Source organism: Neodiprion pinetum, chromosome 4, assembly GCF_021155775.2.
Source record: "Neodiprion pinetum isolate iyNeoPine1 chromosome 4, iyNeoPine1.2, whole genome shotgun sequence".
Lineage (NCBI taxonomy): Eukaryota > Metazoa > Arthropoda > Insecta > Hymenoptera > Diprionidae > Neodiprion > Neodiprion pinetum.
Genome location: NC_060235.2, coordinates 37,011,390 through 37,037,477, shown reverse-complemented (window position 1 = coordinate 37,037,477; position 26,088 = coordinate 37,011,390). Strand labels below are relative to the sequence as shown.

The following is a 26,088-nucleotide window of genomic DNA, read 5'->3' as shown; positions in this document are numbered from 1 at the left end:
CCGAGGGTTGCGAGACCCGTTTGCCGGGATGAAAGAAAACCAGACGAATTAAAGTGTCTCCGGGTGAATCATTTCATTGATTAAAGAGTCGGTAAGATGAATCGGATCCTTGCTTCTTCCCATCCCTGCATATTTCACCATCACAGTTTCACCTCTCGTATTTTACATTCATTCCGTACGAGAGATGACGCTTTTCATCGTACGATTCACCGACACATACTGCATTTGATATATATATATATTTATTTATAGTTAAGTATATCTACACATTTTCCGCGCGCAACAGTCAAAGATAAATAATTCAAAACTTGGGAGTTTATTTATTCAAACACTGGCCCTCCTCTGACGAAGGCACTTCCTCTTCCTGCAAAACTCTGATCTTTGTGTGAATACGTGCGGCACAACATTATAATTTATAAATTTTCTGTACACACGCGCCAGGCCGAATGTTGTTGGTGTAACGTAACTCCGGAAATGACGTTGGTTTTTTTTTTTTTGTCTTCCAACTTTCCTTTCTCTACTTCCGTAAAAATTTAATTACCTCGTCACTCGTTTGCCCAGCAAACCGGAGCAAAAACTCAACCCTAGGCGTTTTTCGACAAAAACGGGGCTCCGCATCGTTTCGATATAATAAAGAATCGGCGTGGCTAGCTCAGGCCTCTCCGACCTGACGATTATTTTAGTTTGTGATTTAGTTCATTTTCTTTCACTCTCTCTCTCTCGCTCTTATTTTATCTTACTTCACACTTTTGGTCACACGGTCCGTTTCCTTCCAGCTTCGCAGGTGTAATCCTCTTGAATCCGTAAGACGGCGGGTGTTTGTGATCAAAATTTATCGATTCCCTCGCATCGAGGCCGCGGGTTTCCATTCATCTTTTTCTCCTATTTATATAAATCTGAAAAGTACATACATAGATTCGCGCTACTCGGGGTTCAACCTTTCCATACATACCTATAACACATACGCGTGTATCGTATATATATACACACACCCAGGTTATACATATTGTATGCTTTTCTCTCTCTCTCTCTCTCTCTCTGTCTCTCTCTCTCTCTCTCTCTCTCTGTCTTCTGTCTTGCTTGTCTTATTGTATCGAATTTATTGTCACCACCGTCGCGTCTCCCTACGCACACATCTTCGTTACGAAATCCCCCTGTGCAACGGCGGTGGAGGCAGCGAAGGGGGTTGTTTGTTTTGTTTATTTGCACCCCTATACCTCCGACCTGCCAACCCTCGGCCCCTCTTCCATATTTTCGTCTCGTCCGCGAATCGATATCTCCGATTGAATATATGTAACGCGTATATCGCGGACGATACGTCCGTATAATTTTCGAGCTCACTCTTTCTCTCTCTCTCTCTCTCTCTCTCTCCGCGCCGTTTGGCGGAAAAGACAAAACATGGGGGCAAAACAACATGAAAAAAAAATAAAGAAAAAAATAAATAAATAAATCACCGGTTATTAATGTCGATTGGACAAACAGGTTAATTAGACATCAATGAATCCTCGCCGATGGAATATTTACCGCGTGGAATTTTAATTAATATATCCGACGGGTGCTGCACGTGAGGGGGTTGTGCAGCAGCGGAAGCAACGGCTCGCTGGAATGTATCGGTATTTTTATATCAATGTTCCAATGCCGGACGGGGGTCGAAACGGGGTTGGAGAAGAGCTATTCGGTCAATCGCATTTCCCAAGCCCATTGGCATTCGGCCAGCCGAACAAACGCATCTATGTATAGTATATATTATATATATATATATATATATATATATATATATATATATATATATATATATATATATATATATATATATATATATATATATATATTTTTACAAAATTTGAAAGATCGATGACGCTCCTTTTAAAAAATTAATTGAGAAAAAAAAATCAATTCCTATGCTTCATCGCACAAATCTGCGATAAATTCACGGTCAATGCTTCTATGAATTTTCCCTTCGTCACCAAAAATTCATAGTTGATTTGCCCGAATTGGTTAAAATTATATTCCGATTGCGTAAAACGCGGTCATCGATTTCTGCAACAAAGATCGCGAGATGAGGACCGGATGTCGAACACCGTAACTTCGCAGGCGGCAAGCTTCAGGAGATTTACCTATGTATATATACGTTCCGCCGTCGAGTTATTTACGCTATTGTATTGATTATCACCGCTCGGTACACACTGTAGTGTAACGGTGCAGAGGGTGGGATATGGAGGGAGAGGAGGAAGGGTTAATATGGCGTGGAGGGACACGCAGGGTGGTTGGTTCTCTAATCAATTTAGGGGCTGCACGGGGTGGGAACCCGTTCAGGGCTGCTCGCTCCCGGCCTTACTCGTGCTTCGCTGATACGATGATGATCCTCTCGTGCCTGGTAGGTACATGTATGCGGGCGTGACATGACGATATTTGCAGCCATTGATGACGCCGCGCTCGAACCGCCGCTCCTAACGTCGAACATTGTCACTCTCGATGACCGTGGACTCGCCAAATCGGGAAACCCAGGGAGAGCCAGGGAGAGATCGGGGCAAGTTAGGCTGATCGGTCATTGTCGGGTTTTGAACCTTCGGTCCTGATAATCCTTTCGTAACGTGCCCGTGTTGCGAGTGGAGAGGATTACGGCGATTCACTCCATTCGGCACTACAACGCTTGTAAAATGATCCCGACGATGATATAAACGTAGCACGGTTAAAGAGGTTCCTTGACATTTTTTTATGGGCCCGTCATTCACTGCGAGGTCGCGGTTGGGAGCGAAACGCATCCAAAAGTCTTGGGTATCGCTGATTGAAAGTGAAAAGGAAAAGAAAAAAATAATTAAAAGACAATGTAATGACTTTCACCCACATATTTTCAGCGATTTGTAGTTACGAGTGATACGGTATTTTGGTGTAAGGGAGTGGCGGTGAAGAGGGATGAGAATCGAACCAACGAACGAAAGAAGAATGGAAGGAAGGAAGGAACGACGGGCTACTGAGACCACTAGAACCAGCAGCACGTAGTGAGGCGCCCGTCGGGCATTGTATATTAAAATTAAGGCAATATATTAACTAACTTAATGTTATTCACGTTTTTGTTCACCGGATACTTTTATAAAGGCGTTGTTCACGGTGTGCAAGGTGTTCACACACACACACACACACACACACACACACACACACACACGCACGCACGCACGCACGCACGCACGCACGCACGCACGCACGCACGCACGCACGCACGCACGCACGCACGCACGCACGCACGCACGCACGCACGCACGCACGCACGCACGCACGCACGCACGCACGCACGCACGCACGCACGCACGCACGCACGCACGCACGCACGCACGCACACACACACACACACACACACACACACACACACACACACACACACATATATATATTAACGAAGCCCACCTTATTCCTCCTCCGTGTCTTACCCCCGGCTGGTGAAGGTCTCGTCTGTCGGTTGGTCGGGCTTCTTTGCATTTTGCTTTTAAACGTTATATAATAAGCGAGCTCGCGAGAACCTCGGAGGCTGGGACAAAACCTGGAAGACACAATGAGGGAAGGACGAGGGAAGAGGAGGGCGACAAGCCCTCCAAGGATCTTTTAATTATTACTCCCAGGAAAGGTGATGTGATTGGGTTAAATTGCTTCAAAGTTTATCCAACATTTCGGGGCACGCCGCCGTGCTGTGCCGGTGCTGCTTGCTTCCCGGTTCCACCAACGACGACGACGACGACGCCGTTGGTGGCATCTCGATCACCCTTAATTGAAAACCTAAAGAGCTCCCGGAGCGAAACTTCCCAACGTTTTTCATTTCGCCTGCCCTGCCTCGATAAAACCTCGCTACTATTTATACCAGCTTCAGCTCGGCCTACACGCCCTCTTCGTGATCGCTTTTCATCCCGAAAACTCATACTCGGGCACTTCTTTCTCAAATTCGTGTTGGACGTTTGATCACTTGGCCGAGCTGTGTCCTCTGACGCGTTTCTTGCAAATTCGACGTCTGACGTTATCACGGTGTCGCGACTTGACTTGTCGGTCAAATTTTTGTTTTCAAAACGATCGCACGTAGGTCAAATCAATATTGTCGAAAAGGTTTTCTCAATTGTCTACGTATACCTTGCGCGGATTCTATGTTACATACACCTTCGAAAGATTGGTGTCCCTCTACCCTGACTGGTCAAAGGTTGTAAACTACCGCCGTTCTAATATTTTCTTTGAATTAATCCTCGCGCAGCTTTGTATGGCTTGTTATCCAGCCAACCAGGGTCGGGTACGAGGGTGATCAAAGTCACCTTCGTCCGAGTCCCGGTCGTGATGGCGAGTCCTCCGCCCGCGTCCCTCGCGACATCTGCATACGTAAACGTGAGGATTAAAGCGGTTCGTATCACCGGTCACGTCACTTGACGTCCGTCTCGTTTCTCGACCCTTTTGCCTCCTAACTCTTTTGGGTAGCCCATCGTACGTACGCAAAGAGCCTACTCTTGTCGCTCGAACAAACCGTTGCCCAAATATCTCGGTGTTGAAACTAGTTTATTGCTTACCGTGCGACCCTCGGATCGGTTGTGGTTCCAAGGTCACGCGAGTTGTTCTCTTTCAACGTACGAAGGCGATAAAACGACTGCAGGTACGTTTTTCGTGCTTGGCTTGCTAGTGTTCGAATCCTTTATCGACGATCATCGAAGATCCGTTCATGCAATTGTGTAACTCTCGCTTCTCTGCGTCAACGATGATAGCTCTCCAATTTAACGGGAATTCTTAATTTTAGCTCCAAGGTTACGACAATGAGCATATGCTTAATTGTTTCTCGATCATTTTCCGACCACATGTACTGTCTACAAATTTTTAAACATGAAAAATTCTTGTCCTGTGCTTTTTTACGGTTTATTCAACGGTTGATGTACCGATCACGTTTATCGAGGTACCGAGGTTCCGTGATTGGTCGACACAGACGGCTACGATAGTCGAGATTTCGGGACGAAGGGCTCATCGATTTATACATGGGATGTCTGCGTCCAGCTCGCTCAATCGCGGTGTTAAATGTATACAGACGTATAATATTCCATAAATAAATGCAGTGTTTGATTACAGAAGCGAGAGGGCTCATCGCTCAGTGTCGAAAGCGAAAACGGGAAGATAGAGCGAAGCCTGTACCTTACCTGCAGGCACGATAAGCTTCTTCGTCATATTCGATTGTAAATTTTGACATCACTTTCCTGCGTAAATCGCAACGGTGCATCGGGATCACCGATGGATTTTTCTAGTTACCTTGTAACTGAAAGTTGACGAGGGATCCAAAGGTCTGAAGGAAACGACGCGCGGCTTGTGATTTTGTCATCTAAATTCCGTTTATACTTGAATATGTAGAAAATTTCCCATAGGATATAAGCAAATCACTTGCTATACCGATGTTGGTGGACGTGTGCAGCCATGTAGATGTAAACGAGGCCACTAGCCCGCATTTGGAATGTAGTGATTAAAAAGCATGGGCGCATTTGAAGCGGCTTGCACTGTAAACGAACCTAATACAAGCGGAAAATGATAGGGAGAGAGGGGAAAGAGAAAGGGAAAGGGAAGTGGGCAGCTCAACAGTTGAAAACCCTCTCCAACTGCTCGTCCGGAAAGCGTCGGCGTCGGCGTCGGCGTCGGTGGTGGTGGTGGTGGTGGTGGTGGTGGTGGTGGTGGTGGTGGTGGTGGTGGTGGTGGTGGTGGTGGTGGTGGTGCAGCGGAACCGAACAATGGTTATTGTTTTCGCTCGAGTCCCGTAACTAGGCTAATAAAATTCCTTCTCTGAGAGAAAAATCCACGGACGATAAGAACAACTTTGAATCGGCCTATTTAGAGGCGGCGGCGCAGGAAGCGGGCAACCAGCCTAGGCTCGCCTTCACCTACGCCTCTTCTTCTTCTCGGCTTATAGGTTACAACATCGGGTACGTAGTTACAGTTATTGTTACGACGGTGCACTTTTTTTTAATGGCTCAACTTCCAGACTCTTAAATCCGGCTGCACCGTAACGGTTGAGTCGGCAATTCGCTCTCGACGTTAAAACCTTGCGCCGCGCTCGCTTCTTTTCCTGCAAATGAGGCGTCCTAAAATCGCACGATTCGAACGACGATCATGCGCGCGTTTATCGTTATTCCGCAGCTTTTGACGCAAGCGAAAATCTCGGAGAGATACGTTGCGGAGGTGAGAAAGCGGGGGACAAATGTCATCTCAAAGCGACAACTCTATGCGCGGACAGAGGATCACTCGCGGACGATGCTGCGAAGTACTTGAGAAACATGTTATTCATAAACGTTGCACGTACGTCCGGGGATATCCGGTAAATAGGAGATGTGTTCCGTGTAAACAGGGGACGACGGGCAAACGGAATACGAAAAGAATCGAAGGACACCCTCGCACCGATGATTTTTATACACTTCGAACGGTCGAAGGATCAGGTTGTATTTTGTATCTGATTGATTTGTGACGAAAAATAATCAACGACTAAAGAGACGGGTGCGAATGAACAATGTTTTGTGTTTTTCTTCTTTGGGACTCCAGTGCTGGGGATAATTTTCTTTTTAAACCTCATCAGAGCGGCGGCCTCGAAGAGTCGATAAATTACGGTTAGGGTGGGGATGGAGGGGATGTCAATTGCGACGCTACGTGACACTTATTTCCTTCCGGTTGAATAAGGGGTGCAGCTGTTGCTGCTCCTCGCGAGTACCGGTCGTTCGGTGGGTTGTTGGCTAGATATATTATCGTCGATAAAACATGGTGTGTATAATTGTCTGGTTTTGAACCGCGCGGTTCGCGCTCTCCGCAGTGACGAATAACAGGTCTTGGAATGAATTGCTGCAGTGTCGTCGCGCGGTTACGCAATAGGGGAAAATTCAAAGGTCATTAATTTCCGAAGTGGTCCCTATTATTGAGAATCCTTTTCAGTTCTACTCGATTAACGACCGCCGCAGGGTATTGCGAGTGCTTTTATTCGGAATTCAGAACGACGCGTACACCGGGTGAGCGAATGTGCAGGGGAATATAATTCTTACCGGGACCCTGAACAACCCTCCACCCTCGTCCCTGAAAACCTTGGTGAACAAGCAACGCGATCAATCGGAATTTTTAAGCGGCGCATGATCGCAGAAGTTACAGGTTACCGTCGAGTCTCTGCGCAACAATGAGACTCCATTGTTCCTTCTTTCGTTTATCTTGGTTTTCGATACGATACTTTTCAAATAAGCGATCTGACCCTGAACCTGAACTCCCGCGCCTCGACATATCGCACCACCTATGATCGCCCGATAAGTTGGAATTTTTTTCGTCCCTTGTTGATCTCGAGTTCACTTGAGATTTAATTATCCGTTTGTCCGAGCTACGGTTAACGGTCGTGAGAAAAAAACGGATTGTTCAATCAGGTTCCTTCCGATGCAGTTTCGTCTTAGTTCGCGTGTGATTCGTCGTGGTCGAGGCGGGTTATTTTCACGGTACAATCGGGGGCGACCGACTCTTCAAACTCTCCTCTGTTCAGCTCTTGCTGTTCTCTTGTAATCCGGGGGCGAGGAGCTGCGAGGCGGATCGAGGGGTAGCGGCGTTATCAATAATCCGACGTCTGAGCTTGTTCGCTGTTTCCGCGAAAGGCTCCGCTGAAAACTCGCACACAGAGGGGTTGGAAAAGGGCCGTTTCTACCCGCTGGGAGAAAAATTAATTCCCTCTGCCGGTGAGAGAGAAAGAGAGAGAGAGAAAGAGCGAGAGGATGAGAAAATGACCCGGACCAGCGAGAGACTCCCTTCGCCCTCGATCTTGAATGGAAAATTTCGCGAATCTTGAGACCGTATTGTATCTCCGAAGGTGGACACGTTAACCGACAACGAGACCCTTATTCCCGGCACGGACTGAGGATCGAGGATCGGATCAGCGACAAAACATGACAGAGTATGATAGATGTTGTATTAAAATATATGATGGCCGGATAGTGCGGAACGAACGGCGTTACGAGCCCTCTTTACGACTCGAACGAGGATCCGACGCGGTTGCTGCCGATTTCTCGAATTCGCGGGAGAAATCCCCCCCCCCCCCCGTCGCGCCGAAGCCCTAATGACGTCTTCTTTATTCGCCGCTTCGTCGACGCGGGTGTATAAAAAACGCGAATAACGATCGCGCCCCCCTCCCCCCTCCCCCCTCGACCTTTGACGCGCGAATTTCCAACTCCCCGGATCCTAAATCTCTCTCTGCAGTAGCCGACGTGAAATCTTACGAGGCACGCCCAACCAGTTGGTCAGTCGGGCCACCCTTGCGCGATGGCCCCCACAGCCTAGTTATAACCAGATTGTTTATGTGGGTCTTAAATTCTCGGTCGAATTATTAGGCTGTATACGCAGCGGCGGCCGCAGTGGCAGCAACCAGCTAGGCTGGACCGCGAAAACCTGTAAGACCGAACCAGCAGCCGGCCAGCCGGGGATGATTGTAAATCTGAGCTGCCGTTACCGTAAATCTAAGGGACTGCACGGAGGGGGGAGGAGGATGGTCGCCACCGTCGAACCAGGTTGTGGAACTTCTCGAGGGAAGAGAAGAGAAGAGAAGAGCTGCTCTTGAGGGCGCTGCGCGGTTTTTCCCCTGGATCCCGAATCGAACGCGAAAACTCACAAGAGGTCTCATCGCGCTCGTTCGCGAGACGCGCAAAGACGCCAAGCTTTTCAGCTGGGCCTCTTCTCCTTATCCTTACCCCAACTCTCCGTCATTCTCGCGACTTCTTCTTCTTCTTATTCTTCTTCTTTTTTTCTTTACTCTATCCCGTCTCTGGAAGTCTCTGATGTGTTTCTTCCCACCGAGTGATAGAGGTAGTCATGGAAGAGGCATGGGATGGGCAGGTAATAAGGAAGAGGGACTATCAGAAAAGGTTCCCCTTGCACCTTCTATCTTACAACTCTTTCAAAGTTGTTCCTACTCCTCGTTCTTACCCACTCGCTTACTTCCGGTGACAATGACGAAAGTTGGCCAAACTTTTCCCCTGCAGGCAGATATCAAATCCCGGATTTCAAACGGCGAGTCTCCGGCTATCGGGCTACCAGGTCTAAGCAGTCCAACGAAGATAGGCCAACTTTTTATGGCGTAAAAGACGGGCTGTTCGTACACCGTGATTCTCACGAAATCGTATGAAACCTGTCCGCGAAGATGCCGTTGACTAACGATAGAATCAGACTGACCTTGTTCGTGGTTTTTTTCTTTCTATCTTTATTTTTTTTCTCCCCCATTATCTAAACCTCCGATCGACGCAGTGCTGTTGCACCGCCGGATGAGGTGACGAGGATCGCGAATCTCTCCGAAGCGAGTAGTAGGCAACGATCAGCAAACTTGTCGAGAGGCTGGCCCCGAATCAGGAAAGATGTCAAGAGGCCAGTGGCAAGATTGCCCGGAGACTCGACAGGTTCTTTGATTGCTGCTAAATTGCTCTCGATCGGTTTCTTATTCGTTTTGCCCTCCCCCCAGATTTTCCGCAACCTTGCCAATTTTTCTTTTCTCTTTCTCTATTCATCCGTCAACTTTAGCGAAGAATTAGTGTTTCGTTGCTGCGATCAATTTCCCGGGTAATCGAGGGGAGCTCGCATCGAATCTTCTTGCAACTAATAATTCCTTCTTAGCTCTGCAACTTTGGAATTGCTGCAACTTCCGCGATATCGTATGTAATACGTACCTAATCGTTCGGTTCAACGATCATCAAATATTTCGAAGCTTTCTACATTCACGTTTATCCACGATTTTCTTCGCACGCTTCATATTGCGACAACCGAGAATTGAATCAAAGATGCGGAACGCGTTTGCGATCCCGAGAGGAAACTGCACCGCACACACACATATATCTATCAAACCAAGAGACAGCGCACGCCACTCTTTTGAATTGTTTATTCGGTGGAGTAAATTGGTAGATTTCATACGAAGCGATGTTTGAAATTGAAGGCGCGACATCTCGCGAACGTCGTCCTCTTCGTCGTCTTCGTAGTCTTCACAGTCTTCACAGTCTTCACACTCTCTTCTCCCCCTCGTCGAAGCAGACTGCTCGAGATGGTATTGGACTCTTTTATCCCTGTACCATTGTCTTTCCCTCTCTCTCTCTCTCTTCCTCTCTCGGTTAGCGGCGTGGATACGCCGGGGTGTCGGCTCAGACAATGGAGTTGTCACCACGCGGCCCAAAGCGGCTGGCGAAAGCGAGAATATTCCCGATACGATACAACCCCCGACACAATACCAGCGAGAACCATCTGCCCTACTCCGGACCCACTGATAACGCCCATTACCGCCGAGGACCGATAGGAATTCAAATGTGCGGGACGCCCGGGCGTGTGAGGCGTGATGCCTAAAGTGGTACGATACACTTACATATCCAATGCGTCGGGAGTCGCGGAAAAGTCCGTCTGAAGTTCAACCCCCCTCCCCCACGTGTAGGAGTGCTCGCTTCTGTCGTTTGTGTTGGTTCTTTATTTTTTTTTTTTTTTTCCTGTCTTTTTTGGACTTTGACTTTTCGTTCTCTTTTTCAAAGCAACAAACAACAACACTCGCCCAACGCGGCGCGGGGGAGGGGGGGGGGGGATGGGGATTGTCAATATTTCATTTTCCCCCGAAACTGAAAATATAATGGAATATCTGATGCCTCGGGGGCAGGGGGGTTGAAGTGGATGTATGATACAGTCCGAAAAGAGAGGATGAACAAAAAAGTAGAATCGTACAAAATATCGTCAGAACGGTGGGTATGTATTGGCCGTCGGATGGTCGGGGGAGGGGAATCGAGAACGGCGGCAAAAGTGAAACGCTTGTAGGTTTCTATGTATCTCTTCGTGTTCGGTGCGCGAAACGGGCAATTCAGTTACAGGCGTATAATTGTTTGTAATTCAATCCTCTAACGCAATTAAACGCAAAAACTCCCGTCAGCCGGCAGCCGAGGCCGTCGGGTTTGCCTTTGCCGGGGTGGTTAATTGAGTGTGCTAATTAAGGGTGCGATTGAACTCGAAATACACCGGCGCACACGTTTGCGAAACACCCTGAAAAACACCCCGCTCGCCCTTCGCCGTCCTATTTCGGACCATTCTTACTACAACCCGCGATACTGCCGAGTGCAGAAAAACTCTGTTGCACCCCGCTGCTTATTTTTTTACCCAATTCGTGCAAAATCTCTCAGCCAAGGGTTGAAACGGTCGCGAAGGCGAGATTATGCCGGTTGGAAATAGACTCCGCGGAACGAGATAATCAACGTTGATGTTACGACGGATTTTCACTTATGCCCAATATGTAACTGACTACTTTCCTATGATCGTGGAAATCATCGTTACATGATAAGTGGCGAATAATTTTCACGTTTCCTCGAAAATCCTGCAACTACACACTCCTTTAAACCCTTTTCTGCATTTCTCGCTCTTTCTTCCTCCACCTGTTTTCTTTTATATTTTTCAATCTTCCGTCTCACGCGCATATCGCGTCCTCTTTCCACTTCTCCCCTTTCCCCGGTATCATTTCCACCGCGCGATACGGCAATCTTATACCTCGTGTATACGTCGCTTATACTGCTGATTGTACGACCCTCTTTCGGTACGTACCTACGTGCGGTACTCTTCAAATTTCATGCACTCTCATACCTGTACTACGTGCGGTACGATCTGCCGCGGCGAGACGCCTCCTTTCAAGATATCCTCGAAACGTGTTTCGGTTAGTTGAAAAAATTCAATGCTCCATTTCCTATCGCTTTTATATACGCAATGACGAGAATGCAATAACCGCTTTTCCCAATTTGTGCGTCGACTCCTCGGCAACGTTTGCTTTTTCTTACGCTTGATAAACAGTGGATATTATCAACCAGGATTATTCTATATTATTTATCAATGTTATTCGAATTCAGCAGTTCTATTTGTTCGTTAAAATCCGGCACTTGACTCATTTGAATTCAACGTACCAACGAATGTGACTTGATCAAAAACATGACAATAACGAATACGAAGATCGCATTATTTGCGGTAAAGAAATCTGTTAATTCATTCAAAACCTTTGCAATATATCTTCGGCTTGAATGAAATCGAGTAGTGGTTGATTTTCGAGTGACAAGCCCCTGAATTCGATGCCTTCTCATGTCAGGGAGGATTTATAACGTCGGGGGGGAGTCTTAATCGCTCCTTCAGGATTGTTCCTTTCTTCGCCGCGTCTCTTTCGACGATGAGACCAGGTATTTTTAATCTCGAAGAAGACGGTTTATTATTTTTCGGTGGGAGTTTTTCACTTCATAAATTCAATCGCCTTCGAGTTTATTGGATTTCAGGTAGATCCCCGATCTCCTCTCGCTTCAGATCGCAACCTCCGGCCCCGGACTCTGAGCGAGAGAGAATTTAGTTTCGGGACGAGCAAACCGCCGCCTGCTTCCCGCGTCGTAGCTTCTTTCGCCCCTTTGCGGTTCTTTCTTCTTATTCCCGCCTTTCGCCCCGCAAGAGCTATTAGGCGAGGAATTTTTATAGAGTAATAAAAATATCTCACCCCACCGCGAGGGCGGTAAATCATTTTTGTCATCTCGGATCCCCCGCTGCTTCCTGTGCAACCGCCGGTCCGCACGTCGTCGCGGTTCTTCGGTCAGGAAAAAATCATCGCCTCATTCAATTTGACACACCTTCACCCTCTGCGTTCGAGGTTTTCAACGGATATTCGTCCGATTTCCTCAAAAGTGGGAGAGAAAAAAAAGGGGGAAAAAAATAAAATAAAAATACGTTAAACGAATACAGTATCTACTCAAAGATTAAATCATTTCCCAAGAATTCGATCCTCTCATCGTTATATACGATCGGAATCCGTTCGAGTTTCCTGCCGCGAATTAAATCCATCAAGCCGCAGATGTTTGAACTGGGGGTTGTTTGCTCTGGAATGTCGGAAATGTGGTTTTTTTCTTTTCTTTTCTTTACTTTTTTTTTTTTACTTCTCTTATTTACATTTTTTTCACCTTACCAGGTCGGAATTAATCTCCGACGAGTTTAGCTGCAGCGGCCAAAGCGTGGCTGCAACTCGCTCGATTACGGATGGAAATTAAGTTTGCGGATTAAGTGTCTCTTAATTTATTTGTAGAGTCGTTTCGATATAGTCGCCCTACCTCGTCTAGCGTATAACACGATCGGACGGAATATTTCAGGTACACAATATCGCAGTTTTCCAGGAAATATCTCTCGCCCCGACTTATCGGACCGATATTTCGCCGACGCGTTTTTCAAAATCGCAAAGCAAACAGTTTCCGACTCATTATCCGCGGCTAATACGATTCTCGCGGTATCGCCCCTGGATTGTTCGTTCCTGCGAATGACGCGGCAGCTGAGCCCCCAGGATCAGGATCCTCGTAGCTTTTTCCACGTATCTTCTCAGGGAATCCCCTCGTCGGCGGAATGACGGAACGGACGCCGGATACCGAGTCGTCGGCGGTGGCTCGATATTATGCAGATTTTAGTTGGACGCCGGGCGAGTAGTTAGGCTGCCCGAGGTAATAGGGGTTGATGCATGGCTCCCGGGCGGACCGGCTTCTCTCCGCGGCTCTCTTTATTTATTTAAACCCCAAGTGACCCCGAGCAGACGGGTAACGTCGGCGGCGCGAGGGGGGCGGGGGGGACTTCCGCCGGCGGTTTCCGAAATTCGAAGGAACCCGATTGGCCGGCTCCGGTAACAATCCCCCTTCGCGACTCCTTGAGTTACTGCTGTTTTCCATTCCTCGACCGACTCGCCATCCCCGCTGACTCCCAGCAGGCCGATTACCCCTCCCCTACACCCTTACACCCTCGCCATCTCACCCCTTTACCTCCCGCGCGATCCTCACGCCGAGGCGCCGCTACCGAAGATCTGCAAGACTGCAAGACGAAAGAGTTATAGATCCTGATCTACACGGTACCTTTACCACTGACGCCAACCTCGCAGGGGATTCCCTCTTCCTTCGCAGCATCGACTCGAGTTGGCTCGAGCTGTCCCGTCGACTGATGACCAAAGGCCAACGACTAGCCCCTGCATGTCTCGGTCGACTTCGTTCGGCGGTAAGGGATGTTATCGCGCTAAGGCTAGGATACCACTGAGATTAGTACTTCGGTAAAGTTACCAAGTTTGTCGTCACGATCAACCGGCGCATCAAATCTTACGTACCTACATAGTTTGTACCCTTTCGAAGGTCTGCAGTGACAAAGTTTAAAGTCATTGCCGCAGCTCCGAAAGTAAAAATTAATTTTTTTCAAAAAAGACAAAAATATAAAAATATTCAAGAATCTACGCTACATGGCAGTGACAGAATTACTATTTTTCAAGAAGATCTCACTCGATTTCACTGCAATGTGATTCTTGACAATGTTCGAAAAATGTTTCAGCAATGCTAAAAATTTACCTATAATACCGAACTAGCTGTATTAGCTACTGAAAATTGATCGTGACCACTGAGTAAATGTTTTCGATAAACTAATTGTATTAAATACATTTTCCAATGTGTAAATGCTTCGAAATTTTATCCGCCCTGTACTTTTTGATACATAAAACGGACACGCGGTCAGGATTGTTACGACATCCAGCGATTTCGTTGAAATGGGTGGCAAACGGTGCTTTTCTTCTTTTAAACGTTCATGCGTGACCTGGAATAAAGTGCATTCAGTCATCTTTTTGCATAGCTCTTTGGTTTTTCACCCTTTAGCTTGGCCAACCGAGACGCCTGGTCGCCGTTTTCGATGCCGCGGCATCGTCGAATGATTCAAGCTCCCGCTTGTGCCTCGCAAATTCACCGCGCATGTCCCTCTCTCTCCTCCTCCTCCTCCTCCTCCTCCTCCTCCTCCTCCTCCTCCTCCTCGTCCTTCTCCTGGATCCCCGTCGTTTCTCGACAAACGCACGCACGCGGCGTGACGCCACGACTGCTGCTGGCAGACACTGGTAAATTCTCCACGAAACTTCCCCGTTTTCTCGCAAGCGTCATGCTGCTGCAGCATCCTACGCGTCCTACAAACCGAAATGGGGCATCAAAACGACCTTCGTGTTATCGTACGGCTTATACTGTCGGGGTCTCTGCATCTAGTTTAGAGTTTCTGGATTTTATTCAATTTCCCTTATTCGCCGAGGTAAACTTGTTCTCCTCGAGTCTTTCCATTTCTCTACGGATCACTGGAAACAGCTTTTTTTTCGAACGGAATGCCGCTTTATTTAGATACCATTTTGTAGAACAGGGAAAAATCGCTTCTTTTTTTTTTTACGTAGAGTTGTCGAAACAATTCTTTAGGTCAATTATATTCCGGAATTGAGTATTCGGAGAAAAATGAATTAATCGAGAAAGTAATCCGAGGTATTGTGACAAAAGAAAATGTATTTTAATGTTATCAGGTATATTTTTTATTCGGTAATTACACGTCGAGCACATTGAAGGTGGGAAATATTTTTTAGATAGAAACAAACGACCAAAAAGTACAGTTTATAGAGTAATTCTCACGTCGGTGCGCAGAGTAAAATGAATGCCGTCTGATCTTCGATTTTTTTTTTTTTTTTTTTTTTCGGTATTCTAGAAGTTGAGAAAAAAAAATAAAAATTAACCTGCTGTGCGAGAAAGATCGTAATGAAGTTGTTGATTGTAAAATACATCGACCACGGGAATGGAAAAAACAAGTAAAATGATTTTGTTTATTAGGCTATTACACACGGGGCGTTCCAGTTTTCTGAAGCCTTAGATTTTCACATATTTTTGAACATCATTTAATATACGAAATAAAAATGCATAGTGTATATAAGGAGCGTGGGGTGAAATGAGTGGCGGTGGAGGGGGGGATTAAGTTAGGTTAGATTAGGTCGAGTTAATCCCCCGTAAGATGCGATTTTGTAATCTGCATAGTGCTGCGCCAGGCTGTATTTGCCTTTCGGGGAGCGAGAAGAATAGGGAGCAAAAGAGAGTGAGAGAGAGAGAGAGGGAGAGAGAGGGAGGTAGGGGTGAGCGCATAAAACAGTTTGCCTAGAATATTAAATCCGTTTTCCTGAACTAATATCGTACCTACTTACCTTACCTACTTTCGCCCTTCGTACCTTATTGTTAGTCCTTGCACATATGTGCGTATAGTTTTCAACTATTTATGTATAAGCTCCGCCTCGAGCAAGCCGCTTTGTCGCGACAGAGATTAGAAAATTAGGCACACGCGAGTTTCTAGAATGTCGGATGTCGTGCGGTCAGCCCATGTTCACTTTTTTCTAAAGCTAGTTGGAAAATTTTCTTTATCTCGACACTTTAGCCCGACGATTTTCTCGCCTCTTCGACGAGCTTTAAACGCTTCAACTATAAATTCAGGCTTGTTGTAAAAACATGCAAAATTGGCGAAAGTCAGGCAATCTCTCGAGCTACTGCCTATGAACTTCAGAATTATTACGTAATATGTAGAAGTTTTTAATCCGAAATCTATAGTGATGGGTGAATTTTTTCAACGCTGATCATTTGCCAATGTATAAAACTCGTTTGATTCGTTAGAGAGCTTTTAGCCATTGACTTGTTCGATTGGAAATGTAGAAATTTGAATTCATAGTTTGAACATATTTAAAATAATTATACAGCATGAAATTAACGAACGTATCCGCTTTAATAATTAATTTGAATCACTTCGTGAATTTCTCTGTAAAGTGAAAATGAATTTTCGGTCCGATTAAATCGGCTAAAAGCGGAGTTGAATTTGGAAATTGACATTTTTCGGAACAACGTCCCGCGAAGCTTGGATAAAACGATGCGAAACACGATTCCCCGATTATTTTGACGACGATTGATCAGTCCGCGTATAATATTTTGTATAAATACCCGTATACGTATACAATACCGGACGAATTATCAGCTGGGTATAAATCACCGAAGGCGGGGCACGATCCCTTTTGTAACTCACTCGTCAAAGGTTTAACCTTCGACCAATCTCTCGGCTCTCCCTGCACATGTACGTGTACACAAATACTACCATTTCCGGTAGACACACGTATGAAATAGCTACAACGCGAGATAACGGCGATGATTAATAAACGGAACAGATTTTTACGGCATTTACATGTGTACACGTATCTTCCTCTGCGTAGGTGAAAAAAAATTTCACCGAGCGATCAAAATCACCATTCGATACCCGAGCAAAGTCTACGTACATATTATACATATATACGTATCTATGTATCTTGGCTGGAAGAGTGCCTACAACGAACGGTGATCAAATTTCCCTACGTTATATAACAGGGTGCGGATGATAATTCTGGAAATGGCATGTATATGCGTGTGTGCGTGTGTGTGTGTGTGTGTATATATATATATATATATAATATGTACCGTGCAAATATATACGCAGGTATAGAATATGATGCTGGTGGGTATATTGTAATTGGGGGCGGTTTCGACAACCGGAACGGCGTAGTTCTAACGGATTAACCAACTCGCTCCGGGCTCGAGATTACTTTACATTTATATATGCCCACCTCGTCTATCCGCCGCTCTACGGCATGCCAGCCAGGCCGGTAAGAGAGGAGGAACGAAGTCTTGTTTTCAAACGGTTGTGCGGACGATAAACCCCGTATAATATACAGCGTCGCTCGCATGACAATCCTGCGGAAAGCCGCGGAATTTAAGCTTTGTCCAAATATCACCAGCGGAGCCGCCCTAATCCGTCGCTGCTGCTGCTGCTGCTGCTGCTGCTTTTGCTTTGGCTTTTACTCCTGCTTCTGCAGGCTGCTTGAGAAAGCTCGGCTGTCGTACGACCCTTGGTAATTATCACTGTAATTACTGGCTCTTGGTTTATTTGATCTGCCTTTATTTGCCTTCGTATAATACACCCTCGAACGGCGACCAGACGGTGCCTGATTTTGCACCGAGTTTATGAAAGCTCCGAGATCGTTGGTGCTGATGCAGGGGTGTAACGAAGGTGGTGGGAATTGGATTAGCATTTTTCTGTTTATCGGATCGAGACTAGCGATTAATCACAATTCGTCCCGCTGGTTGTGATTAATTTACCGTTGATATCGCGATGTAAGAAATTTCGTCACTTCGAATGAACATTCTATGAAACATATTCTTCGACGTCTTTAACCCCTGCGAAAAAACGCTTTTTTTTCTTTACGCCTCGTCGTTGTGACGGCTTAGTACCTAATTATATGGAGTCGCTAGTTAAAAACTCATGCTCTCGTCTAGGGTACGTTAAAAAAATTTACGTACCTACCGTATAGTAGGTGGAGGAAAAATTTTTGCGAAAGACCTTTGGATCGATGTTTCAATCAAATGTAATAAATTATAGTACGATACAATTGTAATTAAAAAAGAATAACGTCGAATTGAATGTGAGAGGGACGGTGTATAAATGTATAAATGAAGTTTCATGAGAGGGTGCTTTGAAAAATTCAGAACAATTAGCCTCAGGTGCTCAGCGTTGTGTCCGCGAGAAATGCGGGGAATGAATCGACCTAATTCGGTGCAAATATTCTCGTTGTGTAAAAGAACTTGCGGCCAGCAGAGACACTCGAAACTACGCATCCCGGGGGCTTCTTTGAAACGTCTTCAATTGTTTCGGGCGCAGGCGCCGCGCAGTCATCTGGGAATTTCAATTAATGTAAAATTAAATTTCAATTTCGTCTCGGTCACGTCGCTTAGCCGCCGGCGTTTTTGCAGCGTGCTGCAGGGAAGGTAAAACTCGCCCGACAAACGAACGTCCGCTATTTTCTCCGTACATTGGAAAATTGTCGTACTCGGATTTCTCTGTTAATTGTGAGTGAAATTTTTTACGACGTGACGCGAATAGTCGCCAATTTTGTGAGGGGTGACCGCAGAGGGTGAAACTCGAGTATTTCCTTAGCTGCTAAATCTCTGCGCTATTTATCCATCGTCTCAGAGATGCATGGAAAGTAAAACTTCTCCAAGATTAGGGCACCTCCTCCTTCTTCCCTCAGGAACTCGCGGAAATCCCATGCACGGCATATTTCGCGTAATCTCCGAGGTCTATACTGAATAATAAAACGGATACGTTGCAACGCTCGCTGCTCTTGCTGCCGCTGAAACGCCGGCGCCATTCGCATCTGATGCACCTTATGAAATCCACATGAGATGATATTTTGCCGTGACTTTCATGCCGTAACACGTCATGTTCTTTTCTCGTAACGCATGTACTTATGTATAATGACGAAGCAAAGAAAGAGAGAAAAGATTCTTCAAACAAGAAAGTACAGTTTTTCAAAGTAATTACTGTAAGTTTGTAAATGTACGTGCACGATACATTCGAGATTGAAAAATAATTACAGGACTCGAGGATTCGTATATTAGGGACGAATTTTCATCACGACAGATTTACTTTCATTAGTTTCAGTTTTAGTTAATTGATTTTCGAAGAGTCGAGATCGTTTGTAATATGGCTTGACGAATTCTACAGTTTTCTTCTCCGAAACAATCGTACCGCAGAATGTGTCCGTAGAGATAAATTCCCGAGTCCGAAATACCACCGAGATCGAGAAACCGGAGGAAACAACGTATACCTATATTTTTGATGACAAGAAATAACTGTGACTTCCTTAAACTCGCAGAAATATTTTCAAGACAAAATACCAGTGGAAATATGTATAGTTTTTTTTGATATCCAAAATGCCCGCACAAATGCCGTACTTTTCTAGAACCGAGCTTCGAACCTGGAAGTGATTTTGTCAAAAATGAACATCTTTCAATTCCTCTTTTAATATTCATTCGTGGTCGGCAACCCGCGTACGACACAAAAACTAAATTATGCTCCGCAGAAAGTCCGAATAGTCATTAACACCATCCAGCTGACCGCACTTCGTCTCCGACGCAAAGTAATCGTTTATTTCACAAAACGATCACCGCTCCTTGTACCCTTGCACCAAAGGTTGGATAATCCGCCGCAACGTCTGAAAGAGTAAGTTGTTTCGAGACGTGCTACTCTCTTTCACCTGTTAATAATTAAAACGAGCGGCGGCCGGCCTTACGCTGCTTATAAACTATCGTAATAAAAGTCTGTGTTATTTTAAAAAAATTTCTTTCGCTCGTCGGAGCAAGCACCTCGCCGAGTTTTCGTCGACTTGGTCGTAGCCGCATTCGCGTATATCATGCACGTTTTCAAAAGCTCCGTAGCATTTCAAGCGGGTGTAGGTAGTAGGTAAGTCACCACCGGCGTAGCCGGAATATCAATTATTAATTTTCTGACGCACAGGGAACGCCGGACACCGGGTGACCCGGAGGGGCGGAAGGATGGCCGTGGGGGGTGGGGGTAGAGGGAAGGGGATTTCGCAATTCGCAAGCTCGCCCCGCGGGCTAGAAGCTTTCGCGAGGGGTTATCCGGGGGCGCTCGGAGGCGTTCGGAAAAGTTCGGCGAGGTCTCGACGTCGATTGGAGAACTTGGGGCGAGCAGCCCGCGGTGGGAGGCCGCGTTTGAAACGAGGCTTGCCAGCCGACAGCCCGTGCTCCGCGGATGCCAGTTGTGTCAAGCTAGGCGATCGAGTAGGACGCTCCTTAATCGTTCCATTTTCAAATCTTTCCCAACGCCTGCCTGTTCGCTAACTAACAACATCACCGACACCACCGCCACCACACACCACCACCTCTACTAATACAACAACAACAACAAAAAAAAAAAAAAAAATTTAAATTAATAAATAAACATATACATACGTACATATATATATATATGTATTCTCTCGCCACGCGCCACGCAACGGTTTAACCTACAGCATAACGCAATCTACGGGATAATAATAAAGATAATATTTATCACTGGTTATTCGTTTACTTTACGTTTTTTTTTTTTTTTTTATCTTCTTCTTCTTGGCACACCGCATTAAACGATCTGTCGGAACGGAAGTACGGAGGAGAACGCGGTAAAAGAAGAAAAATACGAAGAAGAAATAGAAGAAGAGGAATAATCCGAAGACGGGGAGAAGTTGAAAATCAGCGTGCAACTGAGAAACTGATATATACATATGTATATATATACATACCCTGTTTGTTGTATCTGTTAACGTGAAGAAAGGAGACAGGATCGTTCGCACAACAACTTTTTTTCTTACTTCTATAGAGAGAAAACGAAAATATTTTAAAAATATATATATATATATATATATATATATATATAACATTAATCAACAGGTACACTGCACTGGTAATAATAACAATAATAACAATAATAATATTCGCAGAACAATAAAAATATTAGCAATAATATTGATAATATAAGTAAAATCAACTATTCGCAACGCATTTGCAAGCCGAAAAGAGAAAAGCACAATAACGTAACGATCGTCGCGTCGCTTCGCTTTTTTCCATCTAATCAGCCCCGTCCCCCTCAGAAAGCAAAAAAAAAAAAAAAAAAGAAAGAAAAATTTTCTCAACCGTAGACAGCATATTACTTACTTCTTTGCCTATTCCTGTATTATGTACCGTCTCTGAAATACCCGTCTGCATCTCTGTAACAAGTCGAAATCTTCGGCGTAAAAAAAAAGGAAAAAAAAAAAAAACGAAAAACAACGGGCAAACGTTAAACAAAAAAACACAAAGGAAGATTAACGAAGAACGATAATCGACGATTCGCCTGTTTATGTATAATATTTGTATATTTGCAAAATATAGTGTAAATTGAAATTGATCGGAATTCGTAATACCGTTCTAACTGAAATTCTTAAACAAAAAAAATCTGTAAAACCAAGGGAGAGGGAGAAGGGATTCGAAGTTTTAAACATTGAGGTTAACGCGTGCGTTTTGTTATATGTATACAAAAGTACGTGTGTATATCACACGTCGTGGATGTAGTCAACGTTAGAAGGGAAGGAAGAGATTAAAAAAAAAAAAAAAACCAAGTATATTTATGTATCTGGCTAAAGCCAGTCAACAGAATTGCAACTTAACCGATCAATCAAACGAAGGGAAGCATATTTACAAAAAGACGTAAGTCACTGGTCTTGCGTCTCTATCCTCAATTAGTGACGAGAATATTTGTGGTTGTTGTTGTTGTTTTTTTCTTATTCTAATTACTCCTCTCGCAACTATTTTCACGTACGAATACTCGTTTACACTGACAAAAAATCCTCCGCTTTCCTGTTTTAGATTATTAAACTTGAGATCGTAACAGCGTAGAAAAAAAAAAAGAAATATAGAAAAAAGGAAAGAAGGAAAGATATAGAAAAGTTACAAACACGAAGCACACGACACCCTCGAAGTATTATTAGAGTATAAGGTAGTTATCGGACAGTTTGACAATTCTTTATATATGTATATATATATGGTATTGTATACATAAATACGTATGTATTTATATATATATACATGTATAAACACACACTTGCGCGCACCCAATCAGCCACACACATATTGGTATAAAAATTAAATTAATTGTATAGGTTAAAATTTATGTAGGTAAAGAAAAGAATCGCGTTAAGACAATCAAGAAAAGTAGTGAATAAATTAAATAACAAATATACGGTTAATAATTAATTCGATAGAGTAAAGGTATAAATAAAATAAATAGTATAACCGTTGAATCTGTATAACGTAATGTTAAGATAGGGAATATCTGTCTATATTATTACACGCATGTGATCTCCAGCCTACATATTACTGTTACTATTATACACGTATGTACGCGAAATTCTTTATACAATTACATGTATGAACCACTTTTGATGACCGAATAGCATATCTAGCAAAGTTTATATCGAAAGAGGATAGAAAGAAGGGAATAGGAAAGAAAGACAGTCAGACAGGCACCTGATGGTCTAAAGTTATATTCTACTCGCACAATCGTCATATCGCTGAAAACTCTTGGCCCACGTTTATATGTCAGGCGAGAGATTTTAACTCTGACAATCATTTTCACCTAGTTCTATTAGACATACTTTGTACTTTTTAATATACACACCCACGTATATATATATATATAGATAAGTGAATGAATGAAGAATTAAACAAATCAATAAATATATATATATACACACATATATATATATACACATATATACACGTACATAAATATATCTATACACGCATACACATGTAAAATTGTAATAACTATACCGAGGGTTAATCGTTATATTTCTATAACACACTATCGTGCGGTATCGTCGTACGTATTATCGCCCCCGCAATCAATCCTACCCGCTTACACAAGCCCCCGTAACTTTTCTCTCTAAATAATCATTCCGCTCTTGTATGTACATAAATAAGAAAAACCACATCCGGTAGGAAATCTCGTTTATAAATCCCGAACGAGTTACGCATATTTGTTACGTAGCGTGAATGTCGTAGTCGTCGCTGTACTCCGTATACCTACGTCGTTTCAATTATATTAGACGATTATAATTAACTTTGTCAAAGACACGCGCATTCGGAATTTAGAAAAGAAAAAGGGAAACCCCGATAGATAAATTACACTCTCGCGTCTGCGTCTCGGACCGAAATTTCATTTAGAAACGTAGATTCTGAAGGTGACGAAAAATAAAGTACAACAGGGTGGAACCGAAAATCTGCACATACATATTCGTACGTGTCGGCACGATCGCAGCTCGTTGTCCCTTCAAATCGCACTCCGTAGCCGTTAAATAAAACAACGCGGACAATCGTATCTCCAAGGTCCTCGTTGAAAAGCTCAAGGTTATCATTGAATCGGTGAAAAGGTTCATTCGTACATCCCAGCAATAAACAGCGTAAGCTTGTAACTATCCTTATCGCATAAACCTAGGGGGTGGAGGGGGAAAAAAAAACTATCTTTCGACAAATCATTCGCACGTAAGAGGTTTAGACCATAGTTAGAAAATTCATCAAATTCAACCCGACGACACATATCCATCTGTAACGTTGATCCGTGAATCGAGTTCCGAAACGAACTCTGTCTAAAAAAAAAGAAAAAAAAAAAAAACAAAACAAAACAAAAAAAAAATAAGAAACGACAAAAAACGTTCCCAGCATCCGAGAAGAAGTACACTAAACAAAAAAAAAAAAAAAATTCGAAGAATCATCCCTGTATAATCAACGTTATTACACATATCATAATACCACAAGTTATATTACACGTATAAAAGAAATTTAAAAAAAAAAAAAAAAAAGAAGGAAAAAAATCTCGCCGAAAGTGCAGGTGACGAATCAAGTGTTGATATAATAACGATAATAATACTAACAACAAGAATAACAAGAATAAAGGAAAGGAATAAAGAAAGAGCGGGAAAGTGAAGGCGGCCAGTGGCGCGTGGTGATCAGAATCGAGTGCAAACTGTGGTGCGGTTCGTCGACGGGGAGTTGCGGGGTGATCCGGCCGGGCCGCGTTGCTCCGGGTTTCGCAGCGTCCCGGCGTTTTCCGGAGGCCGGAACCAAGGCGTTCTCGCATCGCCCCGAGGGGTACGCGGAAAACGCTAAGATTGAGCGCGGTGCAAGTCAGACCCGGTTCACCACGTATTTTCATTCGTACTCGTTCGTGCCGGGAGGTGCGGTGCCCCTGCCCCCGCCAGGGGTTGCGAGCCATCTCCTCGGTCAGCAGGGCTGCAACCTCGCCTGCACTTGCACCTGCACCTGCACGGCGAGCGTCGTGTCAGCCGCGACTGCGGCCGTCGCCGTTCCGCACATACGGGGCCCGAATTCGGCCACCGCAACGGTCCTCCTGCAGCCGGTCGACCACCTCAAGGACGCAATGGTGAGTCCCACTTCCCGTGAACCATGTCGGGTAAAGAGACCGGTGCGAGGGTGAAAAACGAACTTGTCGTTGTTGTCGCGTTCGTCGCAAAGTACCGAGTCTCGAACGTCGGGTAAATCGGAAATCTTCTACCTAGAAAGCTGCTTACATTTATTGCCACGAGCGGAGCTACTTATGTTTACGGTGGTCCAAATATACCTGGCATTATTTCACCTGTCGGTCTACCGTGAGATTTAACCAAATTATTGTCACTTTAGCCTTGGGGGAAAAGAGCGGGTACTCCACTGTATCGGTAAAGTTTACGAGGCTGAAGTTATTAACTTTGATGTAAAAAAATCTCAAGGAGTCGGTTTTTCGAAATAAATGTATGTTTTTAATTTCTTTTTCTTATCACGGTTTGCCAAATTTCAGACATTCCTAAAGGTGGAAAGTAACGATTTTTCCTAAACGTTGCTAACTTCGTACTCGCAAAGCTTCGAGTCCGATGTGATGTACGGTAATGTTACATAGGTATTAACGATGCGCTGCTTAGTCGTTCCTATTCTCTGAAGCGATTCTTGCTACAACTGTATAATGCGATGTTCCTATTTTTTATACTGTGCATATTTAGCACGCAACCTTATCTCTACGTGGGCTTGACTGTCTTGTTTCAACGAAAACACCGAGTTTCTAAGCATTCTAAGCTCCGGCTGCGTTGAGTTCAGCATCTTCCCTATTGGGATATTTTTACACACGCGTCGCGACGTCGTTCCTTAAAGGGGATGGACTCCGACCGCGAAGCGAGGCGACGCGACGCCCCTTCCCGGGATCGAGAATTCAATCTTCGGGGTGATTTAACCCCTCGAATAATTCCGTTAGGGGCCAACCCTCCGGATCGAGCGGCTCCGGTCGTAGCGATACTTGGAGTGTGTGTACATAGACGGTTTTTTTTTTCCCCCTCCCCGTTTTGTTTGTTATTCAGGAGCCTTTCGATTATGCTTTTTATTATTTTCACCTCAGGCTCGGTCGGGTCGTGGAATCTCTTGCGCGTACACCTGTGTCATTATCGAGTGAGGAAACTTTGCGCGGTATACAAAAATCAACTCGCTTACAGGCGTGTGCGCTGCGATAGTGCCCGACCACCTACACATTACACGCCAATTTTAAAACATCCGGTTAGATTAGATACACGTTACCCTGTGAATTACACGTTTGGCATGCTATGTGCGTCCGATTCGATAACGCTCGCGCGGGTCGCGATGGAGCCAAGTTAACAAATGAAGGTTTCTTACAGGAACGAGTGCGTACGTTGGAATATTTCCAAATTGTTGCATGCGATATTTTACACCATTTTCTGCGAAAGGGATTCAGGATTTTTGTCGAATACGTCGCGGTTACAGCGTCAAATCGCAACCACCCTGTATAGCGTATAATTTGTTAAGCCCCGTACGATTGTCTTGAGATATTCATTGACGTGGTTTC

General features: G+C 44.7%; 1 protein-coding gene across 10 annotated transcripts in view; it reads left to right on the top strand.

Moving 5' to 3' along the window:
• The window catches only part of heph (polypyrimidine tract-binding protein 1 heph), a 358,510-nt gene that overhangs the window by 173,892 nt on the left and 158,530 nt on the right, over nt 1-26,088 (top strand). Inside the window, exon 1 of one of the 10 annotated variants that reach the window (XM_046623390.2) lies at nt 20,426-24,627. The exons of the other annotated variants lie outside the window; for them this stretch is intronic. Within the exon in view, the coding sequence (XP_046479346.1) occupies nt 24,625-24,627 (3 nt within the window). The 5' untranslated portion in view covers nt 20,426-24,624. Of the gene's footprint in view, nt 1-20,425; nt 24,628-26,088 lie in introns of those variants that run through there. 10 annotated transcript variants of the gene reach the window in all.